This window comes from Pantherophis guttatus, chromosome 1 (assembly GCF_059756535.1).
Source record: "Pantherophis guttatus breed Tessera chromosome 1, ASM5975653v1, whole genome shotgun sequence".
In the NCBI taxonomy this organism is placed as follows: domain Eukaryota; kingdom Metazoa; phylum Chordata; class Lepidosauria; order Squamata; family Colubridae; genus Pantherophis; species Pantherophis guttatus.
Genome location: NC_142063.1, coordinates 302297450 through 302320077, shown reverse-complemented (window position 1 = coordinate 302320077; position 22628 = coordinate 302297450). Strand labels below are relative to the sequence as shown.

The window sequence follows — 22628 nt, the reverse complement described above, 5'->3', positions numbered from 1 at the left end:
GTATAGAAATGATAGGTAAATAACATGGTAAATTCTATCTGAATAAGTAATTTCTATTCTATATTAACCTCCCTTGTAATCTATTAATAATATTATAACCTGTTTTAACTTTTAGCAGAATAGATCTGTTTTAATTAAAGGAAAGAAAAAGAAAAAGACACACTTTACTTCAGAAAATGATTGAAAGACTAATGTTGTGCTTCTGATCTTAGAAGACCTATACGCTAGGGAAGTTTAATACGTGTAGTATATCTCAAAACTTCTAAATATATCCAGAAATTGATAATGTATTAGATTTTTAAAAATATGAAATAACTCATAATCTGCAGAATAAATGTGAATAAATATATTATAAAGTTCTTTGTGCATCATGTAGAGTCATCAATATTATCATGTTATAACAAAAAAAAATGCCAATTTTTTACTGTTAGTGGTTAGAAAAACAAACAAACACTAGTTTAATCAAAAACTAAAAATTACTTCCTTTTAGTAACTTCTGCAAGATTACCATGCCATTGCTTTGGCCATTGCAACTCCCTGACCACAAGAAGGGAAAGCAAGAGAAAGGCCCCCAAACACCAGCAAAAAGTTTGTTTCTTGTATACTGTTCCAGCTGAGCAAATGTACATGAGATTCTACCCATGAAAAGGTAGATACTTATCAAATCTTACAGTAAAGACCTATATGTCTTCACTGTAAAGACCAAGTACATGTGGAGAGTTCTGGGTTTATTAGGATTTTGCAAATTAAGCACTCTCCATTTGATCTACTGCTTTGGGCCAGGATATATTCCATTTCACTGCTTTGATTGGAATCATTGATGCATAGCTCATTCGCCTCAACTGGCTACTTCACTTTTTAAACTGTAGTATTCATGTATGTAGAAAAGCTATTTTTGATGGGTAAAGGAAATGTGACAAAGCTGTAAATTACCAGTGAGGTGCTGTGGTGCTGCATAGAATAGCTTCAAGAGTACTTTGATCAATGCTTAATGTTTGCACTTTCCCTTTTCTTAAATATTCTGCATTTACAATATTCAGTTAACCTGTATACAATGGTTTTCACCTTTAAATTCATTTTGGCTGGAAACACTCACCTAAGTATCCAATGATACATGATAATGATTTCCTGGTGCTTTTAATCTTCAAAGGGTTCCCAATAAATTCACAGTGTCTATCAGCATCTAGGGATTGAAGAGGAAACATTAGTCTGAAATGAAGAGGAAAAAATACAAACCCAAAAGCAGCTCTGGCTGCCAACTGCTCTTAATAAGATGATTAGTAGTAGTGGTGATAGTAGTAGTAGTTGTTGTATATAAGCTTTTCATTGGGCAAACTGCCCAAGGCTTGATGTTCTTGAAAGAACACTCACATATCATGTAGAATGACAGCAAGTAGTCTGTTGTCCCTTCATTAATCAAAGGTGTGTAGCAAAAAGATCTAGAGATCATTGTAACAGAAAGATCTTTTGCAGAAGTTCAAGAGAACCATACCTTCCAGCCTTACCATTATATAATAGACAGTCCAGATGGGGATGGCCTCAAGGAATCACAATAAATCCCATTTTAAAGATTTTCTTAACCTAACACTTCCTGTCTGTCCTCCATCTGTGCAATTTGTATCTTGGTAGCCTGCAGGTGACTTACACTATGGATCTGTTTCTCAACCCTGGCAGCTTGAAGATGTGTGGATTTCAACTCCCAGAATAAGGAAGTTGAAGTCCACACATCTTCAAGCTGCCAAGTTTGAGGCACGCTGCTATAGATTTTGGAAACCTATGTCAGGCTTCAGTTAGTCCTGCAGAGGCAACAATCTTTTACTATTCTAGTCTAGTAGTAAAAGTGAAATTCATTGAACAGGACTAAGTACTATTCAAGTTCCTGTTACCCATCGGTGGCTACCTTTGTCTTGACTGGTATGCTAACTATTCTCTGGGTTCCACTTCTTCCAGAAACACTCATAATCATGATCTACGCAAGTAATTTTCTTTCCTCAACCAATTACATAGTGACATATGAGTATCTTACAGTCTTTAAATAAAACCTTTTGCGTTCCACTACTTCTATAAAAGATCTAATGAGAAAATGACTACTTTTTGTGCATGTGGAGACACTATGAAAATGGTTAGCTACAGAACTATAAATATTGGTTATGACTGTATTAAAGAAATTACACAGAGGATGGATGAATTGTTATCTGGTTCCAGACAATACATGGGTGTAACATTTTAGATCCAGGAGGAAATGTATCATCAGCAACACATACCGTATTGAGAAAAGATTCAGGTGGAAGACAAGGAGAAGGAAGAAAACTCTGGCCAATTATCTGAAATGTTCCATAATTAGCTGTCACATGAACTGAAATACAGTGGCATATGAATGTCATCACAATATCACTAATAAGACTCAATTATGGAACAAAAACAGGAAGAATTCATAATAGTGTCACTTTTACCATCTGATCTGATATTAGTTCTCTTGTATTCCCTCCACCTCTTTGGGCTTAAGAAATCTATTAAATGTTATCACCGCTTCCTATTTTTTTCCATTATGATTAGTTGGACACTCCACCAGATGTTTAGACTGGCATTTTAAATTTGGCATTTTAATCCGCCTATTGATTTCTTTCCAAGGACCTAGGATAGGCAGATTCTTGCAAATCTTCCAATGCACCATTGTTGCTAGTTTGTCATGACATTGTTTGTAATCAATCATCTGTGTGATCCTATTGAAGTAGCTAACTAGGTGATCCACTGTTTCTTCATCTTTTTTGAAGAGGTGACATTTGCTGTCTGTTGCTGTCTTTTCAATTCTGGCTTTGTATGCATTTGGTCTTAAGATCTGGTCTTGTGTAGTCAGAATTAGCCCCTCTGTCTCTTTCTTCAACTTTCCTGTTCTTAGCCATTTTCAGGTTTTATTGTTGCTTGCGTGTGTGTGTGTGTGTGTGTGTGTGTGTGTGTGTGTGTGTGTACTGGCCATATATACTTTGACTTGCATGTCTCTTTTCTGTTCTTCATTTGGTCTTGTAAGCCAGTTTGTTCTGCTCAGTATTCAGTAAATCTTCATATTGTATTAGCTTCAGTGGATCTTCTTTGTGCCCTTCAGATATTCTTCCAATGCCAATTTTTTGTTCAACTGTTTGGTGTACTTCCAACATTCCACACCCATGTTTCTTGTCAAGTGGAGTCTGTCAACTTCATTACATGGATGAAGGGAATGGTTGTTATTAATTATTTGTTCTTCCTATTCAAGGCTTTTAGTTCTGCTTGAGTCCAGCCCACTATTCTAGCTAGATACAGTATCTAATGACTGGAATTGTGCAGGCATTAATCACTTAGAGGGCATTTCCGCCACTGAGTGTGGACTTTAATATCTTATTCACTCTCATGATTTATTCAGTTCTTCTTGACTTCAGTGTGCATTATGTTATCATCTTGGATGATGCCCAGGTATATGTAGTGATGGTCTTCATCCAGACATCAAGTTATTTCCATAGCACCTAGCGCTTTCCTTCAGTTTTCACTATTTTTTCCTAATGATGGTGAGAGTGGCACATTTGTCAAGTCCAAACTCCATTGCTATACTTAAGTTGCATATTTGGGCAGTGTTGAGCAGTGATTCCATTTCAGATGGTGTTTTTCCACATTACATCCGATCATCCATGTAAAGGAGATGGGATAGCCTGACAAATCTTTCTGATGTTTAATATCCATGGTCTGGCTTGTTCAGTATTGTTGACAGAGGAATCAATGCAATGACAAACAGCATGGATTGTAGTGAGCCTTCTTGAAAGATTCCTTTCTTGATATTAGCCTCTCCCAGTCTGTCATCATTGATCAGAAACTGTGTCTTCCATTGTGCCATTGATTTTTGCATGAAGTGTTTGATGTTTCTACTGTCATTTCTAGGCACTTAACTAGCCAATCATGTGGCAGAGAGCTACAATCTCCTCCTCCTCTGCTGTTTGGTCAGTTTCTTTTTTGCTGAGATGGAGAGACCTTCTTTTCAACCAGATGCTGTTGGACTACCTCAGGTACAACATCACTTAGCAATTTGAAAGTTGTTGGTAAGCAGGTAGTTACCTGGTGTTGCCCTTTGTTAGCTCTTTCATTATCAGATAAGTTTCCCCAGATGTTAGCCATGCTTCAGTTTCACTTTCTTGAATTATGATGTTAATTTGCTTGGCTATGAGTGGGTGCTGACCAATCAGATGTTTCATGCTGTTGTCAGGATTCGGTGCAACGCTCCAAGCTGCATTCACTCCAGTGCTGACAGCTGTTTTTCTTCACCTCATGCTGACCAATTCTTGATCTTTCTTGCCCTTTTCTCCACCATTTCTGCTGTTATTACAAGTTCTTTCATTTCAGTTTATTTTTATTCCTATCCAACTTCTTTTTATCTAAGCTGCATTCTTGTTGCATTTCTTTGGATATTCCAAAGAATATAAACTTGGTCCCAGAACTGCACAATTTCTTATTTGTTATAGGTGTTTAGTTGGTCATTGCAGCTTCTCCTCTACTGATGGATTGGGAGAAATGTTTCTGATTCAAATGAAACTAGAGATTCTGCCTGTAGCATACAATTTGAGCTTCATATCTGCTGATCTTCTTGGCTATACCTGTTATTTGCTGCTTTCTTGTTTTCAGTGGTTCCTTTTCTAGATGATATTTGTCAGGTATTCTTTGATCTTCTTATTCTTCCCTTTCATCTGTCCTATCTTGTTTGCACCTGATCTTACATTGCTGATCTTATTTTCCAACCTGATCTTCCATTTTGGGGATGGGTTACTTAGCCATGTTTCTCGTTTGTTGATTTTGCATCCAAGGTCTTCACTTATGACTGTATTTCAGTTGGTTTATTTCTTGCAGTGAGCTGGTGCCTGTATTCACTATTACAGTATTGGCATATTTTAAAAGTTGTACCAACTTTTTTTTTAGAACAAGCTTCAATGCAGGCAGCCTTATTCTCTTGTTTTGTGGAGTTTTAGATGCTCTGTTATTTTTCATTTCAGTTAGCCTTGTTTTTCAGTTAGATGAGTTTGTTCTTTCTGAGGAGAAGACAGAGAGAAGGTACCTAGTTTGGGAATGAATTAGAGGGTGCCTGGTTTGGGAATGAAGACATCAATACATTCAAAATTATTATTAAGTAATCTCCTATGCCAAAGCATCTAGTAGCAGATTACAACATAAGCAATGATATAATAGATATCAGTACATTAAAATGATATTGGAAAAATACTCATTAAAAAGGTATCAGGGAGAAATATGGATACTGTTGCCCAGTCATGTATCAAGAGAGCAACTTCTGAATTCAGGAATATTAAGATACCAGCAAAGTCTGAAGATGTTCAAAGCAAATATTGAAGGCACTTAAAAGTGTAGCACATAGCACTAACAATACCAAGACATTCTAAAATTTTTCAAAGTTCAAAATTTTGGTGGAAGAGGATTTTTAAATCTGAATGGATGTAAATAACCTTTAAAAGTTTATTTGATGCACCATGATGCCATATTAAGGGAATTTAAAATCTTTCCATTTGCCAAACCCAGATAATGCATGTAAACTATATAACCTTATTTTTATTTTAATTGCTATGCAAGGAGACAAAGTTTTAAAGTATTGAGGAATAAGAAGCTTCAGATAAGTCAGGCTTACTGGATCTGAGAATGCATTTAATTCACCTAACTATGGAATTAAATAATGGATGAGTTGTTATGCAAGTATTATGCATATTGTAAGACTGATTTCTTTTTTAGGAATGGCCATTTATTATGCTTTTGATGCACTAAAACATTGGAACTCAAAACTGAATAGTTTGCCCAAGCATTTTCAATATAATTCTATCAGCCTATATTCTGCTCAATCTGCTAATTGTTTTTAAATTCAGATAAAAAGGAAATAGTGTAAGCCAACTTTGCTTCAGTAGAAATTCACAAGCAGAGAAGCAAGATTATACATTTCCTACTTCATTAATTCAGCATATGAAAAATAATAGCACTCCAAATTCTCTAGAAACCATAGATACAACGGAGAAAAATAATTTATCTGAACTGCATACTTTCCAGGTTTGAGATTTTTGTATGCCAGAGCACAATTTGTTATGAGAAATAAAAAAAGAAAAACTGTAGGGCATTCAGCATAAAACCAATAACTGAATTCATTCATAAGCTTACAATAGTTCTTTTTTCCATTTAAATATTGAAACAAATACATAATACATCTATATAGCTTACATGAACTTTGGTACAATTTTTTCCCCACTTCATAACATCAGCATGAGGAAGAATATCTTTGGAAAAATCAGGCAATGGACAGATTTGAAATATATGAATCCCAAATGGTTCAGATTGTTATTTTATATTTTCCTTTCCTTTTTTTTTCTGTTTCTCTTTTCCTGACTCTTATCTCCAATAATTATTCCAGATTAATAAATAAATTAGAAAAAGAATTTACTATAAGATCTTGTTAAGTCTTCATTTCTAGATAAAAGAATTAAAAATATTGATAAAATCTATGAGATTAGACAATTATGTAGTAAGAATGTATTGAGCATCATCTAACCGTAACCCTAAATCCTTGGAACAGGGAGGGCAGAAGATAGCAAAATTTTCCCAACAGTAAAAGTTGCTCAACAATGAAGCAAACTATTTTGCTTTTGTTGGAAGTGCTTAGACAGAGGCTAGGTGGTCACTTATTGGGAATGCTGTAGTAATGGATTTCTCTACAAGGGAGGAAATGAAATATTTTCTGAGTTTAACAGAGTTGAGAATAATCTGCTAACACACAGGTTCATCCATCTTTGGAATTCTTCTTTATTCATTTCCAAAATTTGACTTTTAGTAGCTTTGTTTACAATCAAAATGTTCTTTCAGCATGCATCTAGAGTCAATTACATTTGAGATACTTTCACCCATTTTTTTCTCTCAATCCAGTGCCTGAAAATGGTGTTCAGCATCTTAAAATACTGTATATCTTCTTTTCCACCCAGGATAAATTCAGTTTGAGATTCTTCCTTGTCATTTTTCATCAAACTAGTAAGAACCAAAATTGTTTTTTTACTCATGCAATTTCAAACAGGTATCATGTTCTTCCTTTGCTGTAGCTTTTCTATTGATCTTCCAACTTTCCATTTGTGTTTCTACTCAATATTGAAGCACTGAATTTTCTTGGTTGCCAAGTCCATTCAATCCCAAATTGGGGCTGAAGAAAGTTAAATCATTACCTTTGAATTCCAAATCATTGTTGCCCCTGGCCCCTAGCTGTGCTGCATTTTTTTTTACCAGAGTTCTTGTACAATAAAGATTTCCCTCTACCCAAAGTATCTCCACCACACTTTATTAAATTTGTCTGGCTTTTTCCTCAAAGTCCTCAATTATTTCTGCCTAGGAACATATCTGCACCTTTCTTTAAAAGAAGAACAAGGACAATCAAAATGTTGAAATCCTGTTTCTAGTTCTTTGAAATCTGACTAGGGTCACCCTGGAACATCTACTTTGTTTGAAAATTGTATTCAGTCCCAGTTGTTTATTGGTGATGTTAGTAGATTTCCAAGTTTCAGGAAAAGGCTCTGATGATAGGAAAGGTAAAAAAAAGGGGGGGGGAGAAGATGATGACTGGCAGCAAGGTGGATGGATTCAGTTGCAATGGTGATGAGGGCACCATTGGGAGATCTAAAAGATCAGGTAAGGGACAAATTATCATGAAAATCTGTGTGGTCGCTAGAAGTCAAAAATGACTTAATGGCACATAGTCATGCAGTCAAGATTTCCAAGTGGAGATTCAGAAGGTCATGCACTTTTCTGCTTTACAAAGCAACATCCCAAACTCTACCCCATCTTCATCCTACTTCTACCCAAAAAGAAATGTTGTAGGGACTTATTGAAAAGTCCATGACTGCATGTGGGATAACTACATTCATCTGTCTCCAAATGCGTTATTTATATAAGACACATTTACACAAGTTATTCTTATTGGCCTAATTTTAATATTTATACTCATAACCCCTCCTGCCTCTACAGTGCTTTCTCCAAATTTCATGCAAATATTATTTTGAAAGACTGGACAGTTTGAAAGCAATTCAAGCTAACAAACGCAAAAATCTAATCTTCACACCCATGCTCATTTGCTTTATAGATGGCAAGATGACAAATCTAGGAAAATTAGATAGTATTTTTAATGGCTTTGCTGAAAATGCATTTATGTGAAATGATCACATGGCAGACAAAATGTTTGCACATTTTTCCTATAACCAAACTAAGCATAGCCCATTTACTGTGCAATTCCCACTGTTATATATGTATCCTGATAGAAAATCCATTAAGTTATTAAAATATTTGAAATGTGGGAGTGGCAAATCATTTTGAGTTATTGTTGAGCCAGAAATGGCCCTGCATGAATATTAAGTTCCTGGAAATAGAAATGTCTAACTAATAACTAATGCTGAAAGTTCTAAACTGTCATCACTGAATATCAAATTAACTTTTTCTAGTAGAACAATAGTTAATCTGCCCTGGGTGTGGTCTAATTCAAGTCTATACTAGTTTTCTCTTTGTTATTTTTTAAGTATTGTTTGTTTGTTCATTCGTGTGTGTGTGTGTGTGTGTGTGTGTGTGTGTGTGTGTGCGCGCGTGCATTTGAGGGACATAACAGCTGAAAACACTGCAGTTAAATACAAGAATAGCAGCAAAGAATTTGTCCCATTCTCCATTCTCCCATTAATAATATAATTAAATATATTATTTAAACATTGGATTTGAACATATTTTTGTCACCAATTTCCCTGAAGAGTAAAAACATTTACAATATTTTAAAAACAATAATGCCCTTCTGGAGATTCCCCAATTATTCATGGTACCATTGGTATCAACAATGATATCAACATCTCTAATGTTATTTCCAACTTGGCAATTTTGAGATGTGTGGACTTTTTAAATTCTGGGAGTTGAAGTCCACACATCTTAAAGTTGACAAGTTTGAAAAATACTGTTTTAAGCAACCTGTTTCTCTCCAGGGTTGCACACTGAGAAAAAAGATAATTTCTTGGGGGATACAGGTGATTATGCAGTGTCATATTCTACTAGGATGTCATTGCTGCAAAAAGTATTATAGTTAAATCTTTAGAATGTTATGAATATTACTTCATAACAGCTTGTGCAAATATACATGTACAAACAGCCTAAGATGCAAACAGTAATCCTTATGTTTAATATTTTGGAGATATTTGAACATATTTTAGTTGCAAAGTTAGTAGTTTTTTTTTCTGAGGGATTCAGGGTTTACTGCAGGCATTTTTAATCATTTGCAAAAGCTTATCTTCAAACACACACTTAAAAACTATGAGAACACTTTTTAAAAAGCTTTTAAAAACACATTAGTATGCAACTCTTTACTCTCAAATGTAATAAACTTCATTATAGATCAATTTTATGCTGAAAATTGGCAAACTAAATTATTTCCCTTGCTAACTTATTCCTCTTGTTTGACCTTCTTCATTTCCGCTTGCCTTCTATTCATCTGAAGGTGCTCTCCATGTTATTACTGTTCCTTATCTTCACTTTCAACTAATTCTTCATTTTGACATTTTACAAGCTCAGGGAGATTCCTTGGCAAGACACATTAAAAGAATGAATGGGAAAAAGATGTAAGTAAAGGTATATGAATAGCAAAGAATGGATTTTCAACACCATATATTACACAGGGAGATTTTTGCACCATGCTCGATTCAGTGAGAATCACAAATCATAGCTCAATGTTAACACTTTCCTAGTAACTAGAAATTCCCACGGCACTGCCATTTGTGCAAATTCCTGAGGAACCGAATTATTTTTAGTTCTGTAGTCTTGATTATGTGCCATTAAATCAGTTACAATGTTTAGCAACCATGGAAACAGTTCTTTTCTGGGGTGATCTATCCCGAATCTGGTCTTTTGGGTTTTTCAAGAATGTACCTATTGCTATCCACCTTTCTAATGGTCATCCTGTTATATTTTTTTCTTTCCACCTTTTCCAGAATTATAGAGGATGGGCTTTTGCATAATGTATGCAGAATACAGTACTTGAGCCTGAACACTTGTTCCTCAAAGTGAGAATTCTGGATTGATTTCTTCTACAATTGTTTTTTCTCAACTATCCATGGAATTCTTAGGAGTCTTCTCTAACATTAAAGTTCAAAAATGCCAATGCTCTTTTTATCCTGTTCTCTTTTCTTTGAAGATAAGACACATCACAGCATTTGACTGTGCAAGATGTTACCCTACCGTTAATCTGCAACATATTTCTTGACATCTGACTCCTTTATAGTTGATCCTAAAAGACACAAACTTCAGTATTTTGTCAGTTCTAATACTGCTTGCTCTACTATCACTGCCTTCCAGTCAGCCTTGACTCCTAGAATAGTCCTAGGCAACTGCCTAGAATAGTCCCTGCAATTTTCTTGGCAAGATTTCAAAAGTGGCTTGCCATTGCCTCCTTCTGAAGGCTGAGAGAAAGGGATTGGCCTAAGGTCACCGAGCTAGCTTTGTGCCTAAAGTGGGACTAGAACTCAGTCTTGCAGTTTCTAGCGTGATTCCTTAACCATCACAACAAACTGGCCTCACATTTATTGTTATTGCCTTAATGTTTATATTTAATCTTACTCCCTTTTTCACTGTGCTTCTTGACTTCTATTACTAGAACTTGCAGATCATATTATTTCCATCTATCAGGGTAGCATCACCAGCATATGCAGGTTATTGTTCGTTCCTCCAATTTTAAAATCATGCTCATCTTCCAATATATATCTAGCATGTAGCTTGAATACCTAAGGAAAGGTTACTCAAAGGTGTCTCCTTTGCTGACCTGGCGCCAGTCTGCTTCACCATGTTTAGAGATCTTCATATCTAACAAGATATCTAAACAGAATATCTAGTTCTCACCATTCTAAAACCAATTGGTGCAATTTGTAATTGAAGCTAAATATACTGTATGCCACTAATTCTTATATTATGGTCTGCCAGAAGTTGGATCAAGATTAACTACTTAAAAACTTTTTGACAATAGCAAAACCTTCAAGATTCAATTTGATAGTACTGTAGAGCAACATCTAAAGTATGCAAATAGCCATTTTCAAAGATGGCATTTCAAGACCAAATATTTTTGGAGGAACAAAGTTGAATGTTTACTTATTATTTCCCTTGAGCTCCAGACACTGATTGCCTTAATAGTATACCTTTCTTTTCCTTTGCAGATATAATAGTAAAAAAAGATAACTGCACTATTCTGCAGAAAGCCCAATAAAATCATGGAACCAAAGGAAAACGGTGTAACTAAATGACATGCAAACTAAATTTACACACTTTCAGGTTCTCAAAATTTGATCATACTCAATATATCTTATTATTTTGCTGCTATTTGATCACATGGCATAATTAAACTGTCAAGAACAGTGATACTGATTTTGTGTGCAAGTATCCACAAACAATAAAAAATAAAGGAATAGAACATGAACAATGAAATAAATTGTAACAGGTTAAATAATATTGCATATTATTTACAATCTATCTCATTCTATCATGGTTTATAAAACATTTAAAAGCTTAACAATTTTAAGGTGTTGTCTGAATTTATGTTCACTTGTGATGGATGCTTGTCACATTGCACAAGCAATTAAGATCCAAATCTCTATAGAAAAATGGATCCAACTAAAATAGTCCTAACCCAGCTCTTGTAAGAATATTAATGGTACAAATAACTTAAAATGAATTATATAAATTAATGTTTACAAACTACTCTATATATTGTAGAGCAGTTTATTACTAGTTCATTTGGACATTACTGATCACATCCCACTGGATATAAGTTAACCTGGTTTTGAAGAACCATAAACGGGTAGTAGAAGGGTCAGAAAAATCTGTATAACCTGCTTAGAGACAAAGAATAGACTTTGGATCAAGCTATGTCTCCCTCAGTCTCATATCCACTAATGTACCACATGGTGTGTTATTTATTGTATGCCTAGAATTAATTCTACCTTTTTCGCAATAGAAAAGGATTATATTACATAAAAGTGTTGCCCACTTTAAAAGCAAAGCTATCAATGAAAAATTTAAATAAATGAAAAAGTGTGAGAGCTATGTTTTGTGAAAAGAAATAAACACATGAGAAAAGGCTTAAAAATAATATGGAAAACAGTCTTAAAAAAATTTCCGAACACTTTGGGGAAAAAGTGTTCAATGATTAAAATACTACTTCATCCCCGTTGCTTCAACTCTCAATTTGCAAAAGAGGCAACTTTTAACATTTAAAAAATTCACATTTTCAAAATAATTCTAGTCACCTTCCAGCCAGACCATTTTAATGCATTGTACATGGGACTGCCCTTGAAAACTTTCCAGAAGCTTCAGCTAATGCAAAATGCAGCAGCATAGATACCAGTTCTTCTAGAATACACATTACACCTCTGGTCCACAAACTGCACTGGTTACCAGTCTGTTTCTTGCTCCAATTCAAGATATTCTTTTTGATCTTTAAAGCCCTACATGGCATAGGATTGGGTTATATGAGGTATCATGGCTCCCTCATCTACCTATCTTACCAGATCCAGCAGAAAGGGTATGCTGTGGCTCCCACTGGCTAAGGAGCTACAGTTGGTAGGTCCTAGGCAGTGCGCCTTTTCTGCTGGGGTGGCCCGTTTTATGGAATATCCTCCCTCCCTAGTTTGGTATACATTGTTTTTAGCTCTGTTGTACACCGCGCAGTCACTTGTTTGTGAGATGAGTGACCACATAAAATTTATGAATAAAATAAAATGTTTTAAAAAATCATATAAACCAGCAACTCTGTCTATTCAGTCACTTTCCAGTAAAATGATACTGAAAAAATCCACTCCATTTTGACTCCCTTGTCCATCACTCAGAAATGTGAGAATCATATGACAACAATTAGCTGACCAATGATGAGGAAGTGAACTGAGAAGTACAAAATGTACAAAAAGGAAAGGATTAACCTTTGGGATGTCTTATGTGACAGGGGTCCTATGTTTTTGCTACTGTCATTACACAAAGATGTTAACATTTGTCAAGAACCTACAGCTGCCTCAAAAACGGTTCATTTCTTGTGATGAAATGGTCATTAGGACAACTCATAAAATTATCCTGAAATTTGTCCTAGTATATGTCTTTCAAAAAGTATTTTGGACCTGCTTTCTTGCTGTTCCAGTAGACAAGGTTATTACCAAAGATAAAGTGCAGTGCCATTAACCTGAATATTGTCCATGAATATTATTCTTCATTTTTAAACTAATGGGATGGTTTTTTTTCAATGGACAATATGTTTGGATCTACAATCAATTTAATCAATCTCCATACTATACCAAGAAATAGTTTGTGAGCCTGTTTTCCACCAGATAAATTAAATATTGAGAAATTAAAGGAAATATATGGCAAAAGGATCTGAAGCAGGTGCACAAATCTAGGATAGTCTGCCCATCATTTGCTTAAGAAACCTATTTTATTATTCAGTAAGTAATAAATTTATTTTTTCTATAATCTTACATTAGTTTTAGAAAACTTTCTTTGGTGACAAGACAAATGAAAATAAAATTAACACAAAGGGAATACAGACAGAAATATGTTTATTGCCAAAATAATATTAATAATAATAATAATGGACAAAAAAAGACAACAGAAAGTGGCTGGAATAATGACATATTAAACTAAGAATTTAGAAACATCTTACATTCTGCCCTAATGGCAGCACAGTTAATAAGGGCAAAAGGTCTTCTTGCAGCTCGCTTCAGTTGTAAGGTATTTCTGCAAACCTGGCGGGCAAGTTTAGTCAAATATGTAGTATGAAGAAAGAAAGATTGACGTGTCTTCACTGCAGATTTTGGACTACCAGTGTTCCGGACTGGTATGCCCTGAGTTGCTTGTCGTGACATATGTGTTCGGACACACGAATCCTGAAAGAAATAATAACAATAATAACAATACTGCCACCCAAAGCCAATGGTTTTAGATGGGCAATTATACAAATCAATTTTTTAAATATAAATTACTCTTAATTTTTTGGTCTATCATTGTATTTCTTGTTTTTAATATTTTTAGTCTATAACTGCCCAGAGTTGTTGGGAGACTCGTGACATATACATTTAATAAATAACAATAGCAATAATAACAGTAACAACAATAAAAATTACATTGAAGTTAAACACATTTCTGTCTGGAATCTCCTCTATGCATTGAATTCCGTCTGGGTTGGTCCTCTGAAATGATCAAGAACAAACCTAAAAGTTCATTCCATAGAAAGGAGTTTTACAAGAGACAGGCTGAGGCTGAGGCCGAGTGGACGCTTTGCAATATCCAACAGGAGGTTCTGATGTTCTGGCTCCCTGCTCTTCCGTCAGCTACCTCTTCTTTAGCCATGGCCTCTTGGATGTACATATTGCTGTGGCTGAAGAATAAAACAACTTCATTTCCCTACTAGGCAAGATATATGATGAAAATTTATCAGGCCACCCAAGCTGGAGGAAGAGGAGTCAGAATTGAGACTGATGATCTGGAGTTGTATCAGGAGGAAAACAGGCAAGACAGAATGGGGAATGGAATGTGGGTACAGCATGGTTGGCCAAGTAAGTGGGAAGTGCAAGAAGGAAATTATTCAAGGAAGTTATGTCTCTAAATACATACGTAACTACTACGATGTAGATATAATTCCAACACATTTGGAAAGTACTAAATTGGGAAATACTGTAATTTAGTAGCATACACAAAACTTGTAAAAGTTATCTGACTAAGCCATACAATTGTTTAAATATAATTTTAAAATGTACACTGTATCTTTACAAAGGAAAATGAAGCACATGAATTAAGACAAAATAGCAAAGATGTGCACATGAATTAAGACGAAATAGCAAAGATGCTAAGTACCACCAGCAAAGAAGCATTACCTCTGTGGTTTGATTGGGTGAAAATCTATCTTCATTTGTTAGAGTTGGCATTTTAAGACCACCATATTTTTTCCAATAAATCCAACATGGTGCACATAATCTACACTGCATGTTGGGTGGACCCCAGGAATACCATTGATGCGACTGTGTAACTAAAAGAAGAAGAAAATAAAATCTAGTCAATATATGTAGGATAAATACTTACTAACATATTTATACATAAATATAGAGGCACAGGATGACAGTATACTTTTTTCAAAAATAGTATAGACTAATTGCGCTCTCTTTCTTTACAAATGATATATACATACTGATGTATACTTAAAACTCTTGATGAATGATGTACACATAGAACATTTTGTGACTAGATTTCTCCATTCACTTCACATTTTCCTTTATGAGGAAGCTCCTTCCAGAAGAAAGGACCCATACACATCTCTGAGGATGTGCACACACACACACACACACACACATACTTTTACTTACTGTAGCAACTTTCACAAGCACGGCCTATTAGTGAGTTCTGAGTCTGGTGTGGTGCTCCAACTGCCCCATTCATGGCGCCTGGTTTTCCATTATTGCTGGATATCTGACTGGGATTCGGTTTGTTGCTTTAAAATGATCACACATGCATTAATTCCATGAGCTATATGGCAGAGACATTTTTAAATAAATTCTTAGCTAACTACTAGAGCTATGTGAGAGTTTGATTCAAAGGTTTGTTGGCAACTCAACTGAGCTGTGAACCAAACTGACTTTGGTTTAGATTATCAATATGTAGAGGTGTATAAATGACCTAACAACACACAGATGATTTTAACCCCATACTAATGAATGGCCTCAAAAAGCAGCTTTGTACAGACATTAAATAGGACCAGGGGAGAATAAAGTTCTGTGGAGCTCAACTGAAGCTGAAAAAGCCATGAATGTCCAGTAATACCTTTACATAAAAATAGTCAAAATTTATTTTATTAATGTCAAACATGATTCTGGGTCTTACTGGATTTTACCAAAGTTTGTTAAATGTTAAAATAGCAATAGCACTTAGACTTATATACCGCTTCACAGTGCTTTACAGCCCTCTCTAAGCAGTTTAGAGTCAGCATATTGTCCCCAACAACCTGGGTCCTCATTTTACCAACCTGGAAAGGATGGAAGGCTGAGTCAACCCTGAGTCAAAATAAAGTTTTATCAATGCTTATTTTTTGCTTCTTCAATAAAAAAACCTAAGATTTGTTGTCTATACACTGAAATTAATTTTAAAATAAAAGTATTAGTGTTTGTTATACTTACTAAGTTGGTATGTAAACTTGCTTGAGTTTACTCTCTGCTTCAGCAGCTTTTAGACGTTTCTAATAGAAAAGATGAATAATTTAGCGCATAACACAATGTTAATATTACAATGTTGTACAAAATATTACATTAAACAGCTTAGTCTTTAAGACTTATATCAGAGGCTTCCGAGGCTTCTGTCCATGGAGATTTGGCTGCATAGGCAATCAAGGAAAGGATTTTGGTATAGCGACACTTCACTTCTAGATATCCCTTCCAGATACAATTAGACTATACCAGATTTTTTATTTACTTGAGTACTCATCGTTGGATTTTTCTCATTGGGTTTGAATAATTTAATTACAACTTAAAAATAGCAGCCTTAATGAAAACTTTTAACAAAGCTGTTTTAAGAATCATTCAGTCATTGTAGGCATCCCATAAGAAGAAAGCAGTATGTCAATATAATAACATTTCTTGCACAGATAGTTGAATGCACTTCCTTGATTAGAGAAAGGAAAATGCTTATAGACTTTTTGCATGAAACACAAAAACAGTGCACATGACTTGCAAATTTGATTAGAAAAAAAAATAGATAATGACAAAAGTGTGGGGTTTTTGGGGGGGGGTGTAACCATACAACCACTTTGTAATCATGCTTATATTTGCTGCAAAGGAAATTAGAAGCTTCTATTTCTTTTTATCTTTTCTTTCTGCACTTTTGATTTTTTTTCCTTTTGTTTTCTTTATTCTCTATTAGATTGTGTTAGATTTTATTCTTTTAAACTTTTAACAAAAAATATTTAAAAATATTAACATCTTTATTGAAAGATTTGGTTTCTCTCAATTGACAATATAGTTTAAGCTAAAAATTTCTTGTACAAATTTAAGTTGAACTTGCATTCAAATGAAATGTGGGTTTCCTTATGTATATTTATAGCTTACAAACATAAGGGAGAATTGAAGCTGGCCGAGAATAATTCCTATAAGATCCTCAGATTTCTACACATTTGAAAGTCAGTACTGTCAAAACTAGATCTGTTGCTTATGCTTAAAAGAGTATCAACAAAAACCCTGTTGTTAACCAAAGAAAGAACATTATAGCATTCTTTAAGGTGAGTTTTTACAATAACACAAAAAACAGTGATGTTGCTAAAGTAATTATTAAAATGTTCCAAGTAATTGCAATCATCACTATAATACATATACATGCACAAATATGGTATAACACACACACATATTACAGTTTTTATTAAATAACAAAGTCCATAATAATTTCGGGTTGGGGGGACAGATTCAGTAAATAAAAATACATTAAAAATAATATATCATAATCACTGTTAGGTTTTCCCATCTAAACACCTAGGGCAGACATACCTTTAAAACTAATCATATTAGCATTGACTCACATCTTGCTAAGACACCCCCAGAAGCTAAGATACATTTTTGCTCAAAGTTCATCATACAAGTTAAAATACCATTGTATGGTATAGAAGAAATCTATTTAAATGGAAAGAATGTATAATGTTCTGTACTAATTGAAACTAAGGAAAGCTAGTTGGAAAGTGTGATTATATCCATATGGTATAAAATTTAGTTACGCACCAATCCTTATTTACCACTTCTGATAAGCTTTTTCACAATGTTTTCCACTATGTATGTAGCAATAATATGGACCCTTCTGCTCTTTAACTGCTTCTTTAACATATTAGTTGAAACATATTAGTTGAATTAGTTAATTTAACAATGAGTTGAAAAAACTCTGTTCTGCATCTATTGGATCACAAACAGCCAAAGAACAAGGTATAAGTATAATGCAATTGAAATGGCTCATTCTATAAGGACTTGCTAAAGAGTGAGCCACAATGAGACAGTTAACTTTTATGGAGAAAGGCAACAACAACCAATGTCTTAGTTTCACTGTCTCCCAGGATTCAGATGACTGAAATCAAGCTGTAGAAGACTTTGGGCATGTATATACCCTTTTTTATTCTGCTTACAAGAGGAAGAAAGTGAAAGACAAGTTATCTTTCTCAACTATGCCTGGATCCTGAAAATGTAGATCACATATTATTTATATAAACTACTAGATAATAAATCATTCAAATAAGTTGGATTCAAACTATGATTTCTTATCTTCATTTATGAGACAACTTTGGCTAGGGTGGTTTAAACTCTGCATAGCTGCCATTAATGGCAAGAGATCAAATTTCAGGAAGTGTAACTGAAATACTTCAATGAAAAAGGCTCGAATCCTGAGATCCAGGGAAGAAAATTCTAATTAGGAAAACCTCCAGAAAAGCCTGAAAGATATCCTGGCATGATGACAATAAAAGAATTGGTCAAATTCCTGATGTTTTGCCCTCCCATAAAAATTCATTTTTGCATAACAGCTATTCTGGATTCAGGGCAAATCCTGAATGCCTCCAGGTCCAATTAAACCCTTAGGGGGGGAAATGAAATTACAGAAATTAGTACTTTGAAATTATTATGCATGGTAACCTAACATGGCCTTCCTCAACTCGGTTTCCTCCAGATTTATCTGCTTACTCAAATTACATTGCAACCCATCTCACAGATGTGACCCCTGGTGGCTAAGAACACACTACAAAACAATACAAAACACAGTATCAACAAAAGTGTAAAAATCTAAAATAGCCAAAAGCAAACCCAATAAAAATTCAATAGCAATGTCTCACAGATCATTTAACTTCCCAGCCCCCATGCCTTGAGTACATGCAGGCATACAGTGCTTACTGAAAGGACAGAAATGCTCTGTGGGCATGTGCCCACAGAGGTTTTCCAGCGCTCTGGTGCGCACAAAGACCAGCTGGCCGGCGCGCATCTGTGCGATGGAAACCCGAAGAGCAGCTGGCAATGGCACACATTCCCACAGAGAGGGCTCTGCGTGCCACCTCTGGCACAGGTGTCATAGATTCACCATCACAGATTTAGAGCAAACCAGCTGGAGTGACAATGAAGGCTTTATGTTACATGCACATTCCCATTTAGTTGAACCTTTTATGTAGGGATTTTGTAAAACCTGAAAGCCCCATCTTAAAAATGTTCATTTAGATATTGTTTTATATCACACAATAGATTTGAATGTTATAAATTCAAAAAAATTACCTGCTGAATATATCTATCTGTGGTTTTCCACATATAATAATATTCAATGATGCTAGTCAGAGATTTCCAAGGAAGCTGAAAAACATTAAATACAAAATTACATTTAAAAAATGAAAATGATGAAAAACAGTTGGGCTATCGGAGAAAAACTATTTTTTGTAGAGATGAAAGTCACGTAAAACCTAGACATAAGGGCATAACATTATGTAACATCTGTACCACTCTTCTCTGAAGGATAAGGGAAGGTAGACCGTATATACTATTCTAATGGATCTTTTTATGCATCTCCACTGAACACCAGTAAATGGACAGCTTCTAAAACTAACATGCTATTATCTAAAGTGCAAAGATCCATACATCTGATTCCCAGTAGAGGTTTTGAACTCATAGAACCCCCATAGGTTCTAACTATCTATGTTTGACAAGTTCCTAATGAGACAAAAACTGTCATATAATGCCTCCTGGTGGTCATTTAAGCTATATGCGATTTGTGAATTGATGTCAATGAGCGCAGTTGGGGAAAGAGAAGATCCTCTGATAGTTTCAGGTGAATATATATTAAGAGCTTGCTTGTGAACTCTTGACCGAAATATAATTTCGTTTCTTCTAAGAACTGGAAAATATGGTACGCTTGTCCACTATTCTTGGAATTTAAAACTGTAAGAAATCCTGTTAAAGGGTTGGAAAACTTTGTCCCCAGGGGAAAAATAATTCTTCTATTTAGGTCTTTTTCAGGAGCAATCTGTTCCTGTACTAAACAAAGGGGAAATGTACTATATATATCAGAGATGGCTAGAGTTTCCTATGAAGATTTCTGATTTTTAAATAGCAATTATTTAAATGTTTCTATTATGAAAGATAAAACAGGAGAGTTTTTTCTCCTTTTCTTCCTGGCTCTGAATTTCAAGTTTAGGGAGATTTGTTAAATCTCGTTCTTTTTCCAAGCTCAAAAACTATGAACTTGAGTTGGTGCAGCCAAATCCAACTCCTAGGAAACTGGCTTAATCATGCAGAGCCAACAACATTCCTCATCTCCAAAAATACTAGAAACTTCAAATGAGTTTATATTACAGGATCCAATTTGGGTCAGTCACCGGGACCAGAGGATTAATCTTCAAAGCTTTTGGACTCGTTCTGAAGCCCAGGTTGAATCCTGGAACATTATCCTGGTACACGTGTATTCACCTTCATTCGCTCATTTATATTACACCTGTGCTGTATTGACTTCCAATTAACATCCAAGGACAATTCAAAGTGCTGGTTGTAGTTTATAAAGTTTTATATGCTAGGCATTGAAATATCTTCACGACTGTTTTCTCCAACTAGAAAATGCCTGCTTAACTCATTTGTCCTGACAGAAACTGTTGCTGGTTCCCAATTTCCATGAGGCATTATACCTGGGGAAAGTCACAGGAACTGAATTTCTGTGGTAGCACCTACAACTGGAAACAGCCTCCTACTTCAACCAGGACTGGCTCTTACATTTTAACCTTCCAGAAACCAGCAACATCAGAACTGTTTTGGAGATTCTAATGTAATGCATAATGCCTAAGAAAGATGATTATACTTTTTGGCACTTTGGATTTTATCATATTCTAATTCTGTAATTTTTAATGTTTTATTGTATATGTTTTTATTTTTATGTTTCATTACTATAAACTACACTTGGGATTGCACCATGTAATAACCCTGATAAATAAATAAAATGAATGGGCATAATTCAATGTATTTATATCTAATACTATTTAAATATTTTTATAAAAAAATAAAATTATTAGAAACTACAAATGTTTTGATTATTGCTTCAGGTTGTTTATTTCTAAAGTGTGGCATTATGAAGGAGGTGGAAAACCTCCGGCCTGTCTAATATCATTAAACTAGAAATGACAAAAGCACTACTCAGAACGACAAACGAGACATAATGGAAGTATAGTTCAGCAATATCCCAGGTCCCTCAATCCTGCATACAAGAATACAGTAATCCTTATACCTCTGAAAAGTATAATGTTTTACAGATGTATTAAAAAAAGTTGTATTGCACACTTTCAATTGGAGATTTATCCATTCTGCCCCCTTGCTGTTTTCCAAGATCCCCAGCCCTAATAGCAAGAATTGTTGAAGATTTTTTTAAAAAAATTGATTTCTATGCCGCCCTTCTCCAGAGACTCAGGGCGGCTTACAATGTGCTAAGCAATAGCCTTCATCCTTTTTGTATATTTATACAAAGTCAGCTTATTGCCCCCACAAACTGGGTCCTCAATTTACCTACCTTAGAAAGGATGGAAGGCTGAGTCAACCTTGAGCCTGGCGAGATTCGAACCTGCAGTAATTGCAGGCAGCTGGTCTTAATAACAAGGTGCTTTAGACCACTGTACTACTGTATTTTAGTGGCCTAAGTACCTCCATCATATCAGGTACTGTAGTAGACTGCCCTTATGTAGAAAAATAAGCTCATAGTAACAGATCTTTAGTTTAATTGATTGTGGAATAGGAAAACAACGTGTTGTGGCCTGTTGGCCGCCAGCCCCTCCAACAGCTTAATCAGATGAGGAGGCATGGGAGTCAGGGTCAGCATCAAGGCAACCTGAGAGCTCTGAGTGGGAAGAGGGAATAGAGCTGTTGGAGAGAGACAGAGGTGGAACCTGGACCATCCATCAGTCCTCAGATGGAGAGTCAACAGACCCAGGTCTGGAGGCGGTTGATGAGGAAGAGGAGGAATAGCTGGGCCCAGAGCCTGATGTGCGGATGCACAGAAGGCAGAGGAGAGGAGAGGAGTGGAAATCTGTGGGCCGATCCTTGGGACGGAAGAGCCACTGCTGTTAGCGAAGCCCCACCCTAGCTCTGGGGATAAAAGGAAGGGGGTGGAGATGAATAGATGTGGCAGACAACTATTCATCTCCTTGCCAGGCAGACTTGTTAGCCTAAGGTGAGAGATAAACTTTTTGCCGGGGCTGCTTGCGCTCCTAATAAAGGAATAATTGATTTAAATACAAAGGGTTTGTTGGGTTTGGGTAGCTGGGTCAGAACACAACACTGTAAAAGATTTAAGGGCAATTTAATAATAATTTAGATATGTCTACTTACAAAATCTTGTCGTATGTCATTGAAGTCTTTACCATATTTCTCTAGGGCTTCTTCAAACAAACTAGCCTCTGATGCCGACCATTCTTCCATTTCATCTCTACAAAGAACAGGACCTCCAAGGGGAACCAAAACACTAATGGCACTGCTCAGGTCATAGTTGTGCTTATGTAATGTATCCATTGCATGAAACTAGGAATGAAAAGGATTAGATAAAAGTATTAA

General features: G+C 35.3%; 1 protein-coding gene across 1 annotated transcript in view; it reads right to left on the bottom strand.

Annotated features, from left to right (window-relative positions):
* MTA3 (metastasis associated 1 family member 3) overlaps nt 1–22628 on the bottom strand; it is a 125490-nt gene that overhangs the window by 34625 nt on the left and 68237 nt on the right. The window contains exons 9-15 of the mRNA XM_034427684.3: nt 22407–22595; nt 19323–19397; nt 16215–16273; nt 15408–15532; nt 14922–15073; nt 13712–13934; nt 1097–1183 (exon numbers count right to left, since the gene is read on the bottom strand). Of these exons, the coding sequence (XP_034283575.2) occupies nt 1097–1183; nt 13712–13934; nt 14922–15073; nt 15408–15532; nt 16215–16273; nt 19323–19397; nt 22407–22595 (910 nt within the window). The remainder of the gene's footprint in view (nt 1–1096; nt 1184–13711; nt 13935–14921; nt 15074–15407; nt 15533–16214; nt 16274–19322; nt 19398–22406; nt 22596–22628) is intronic.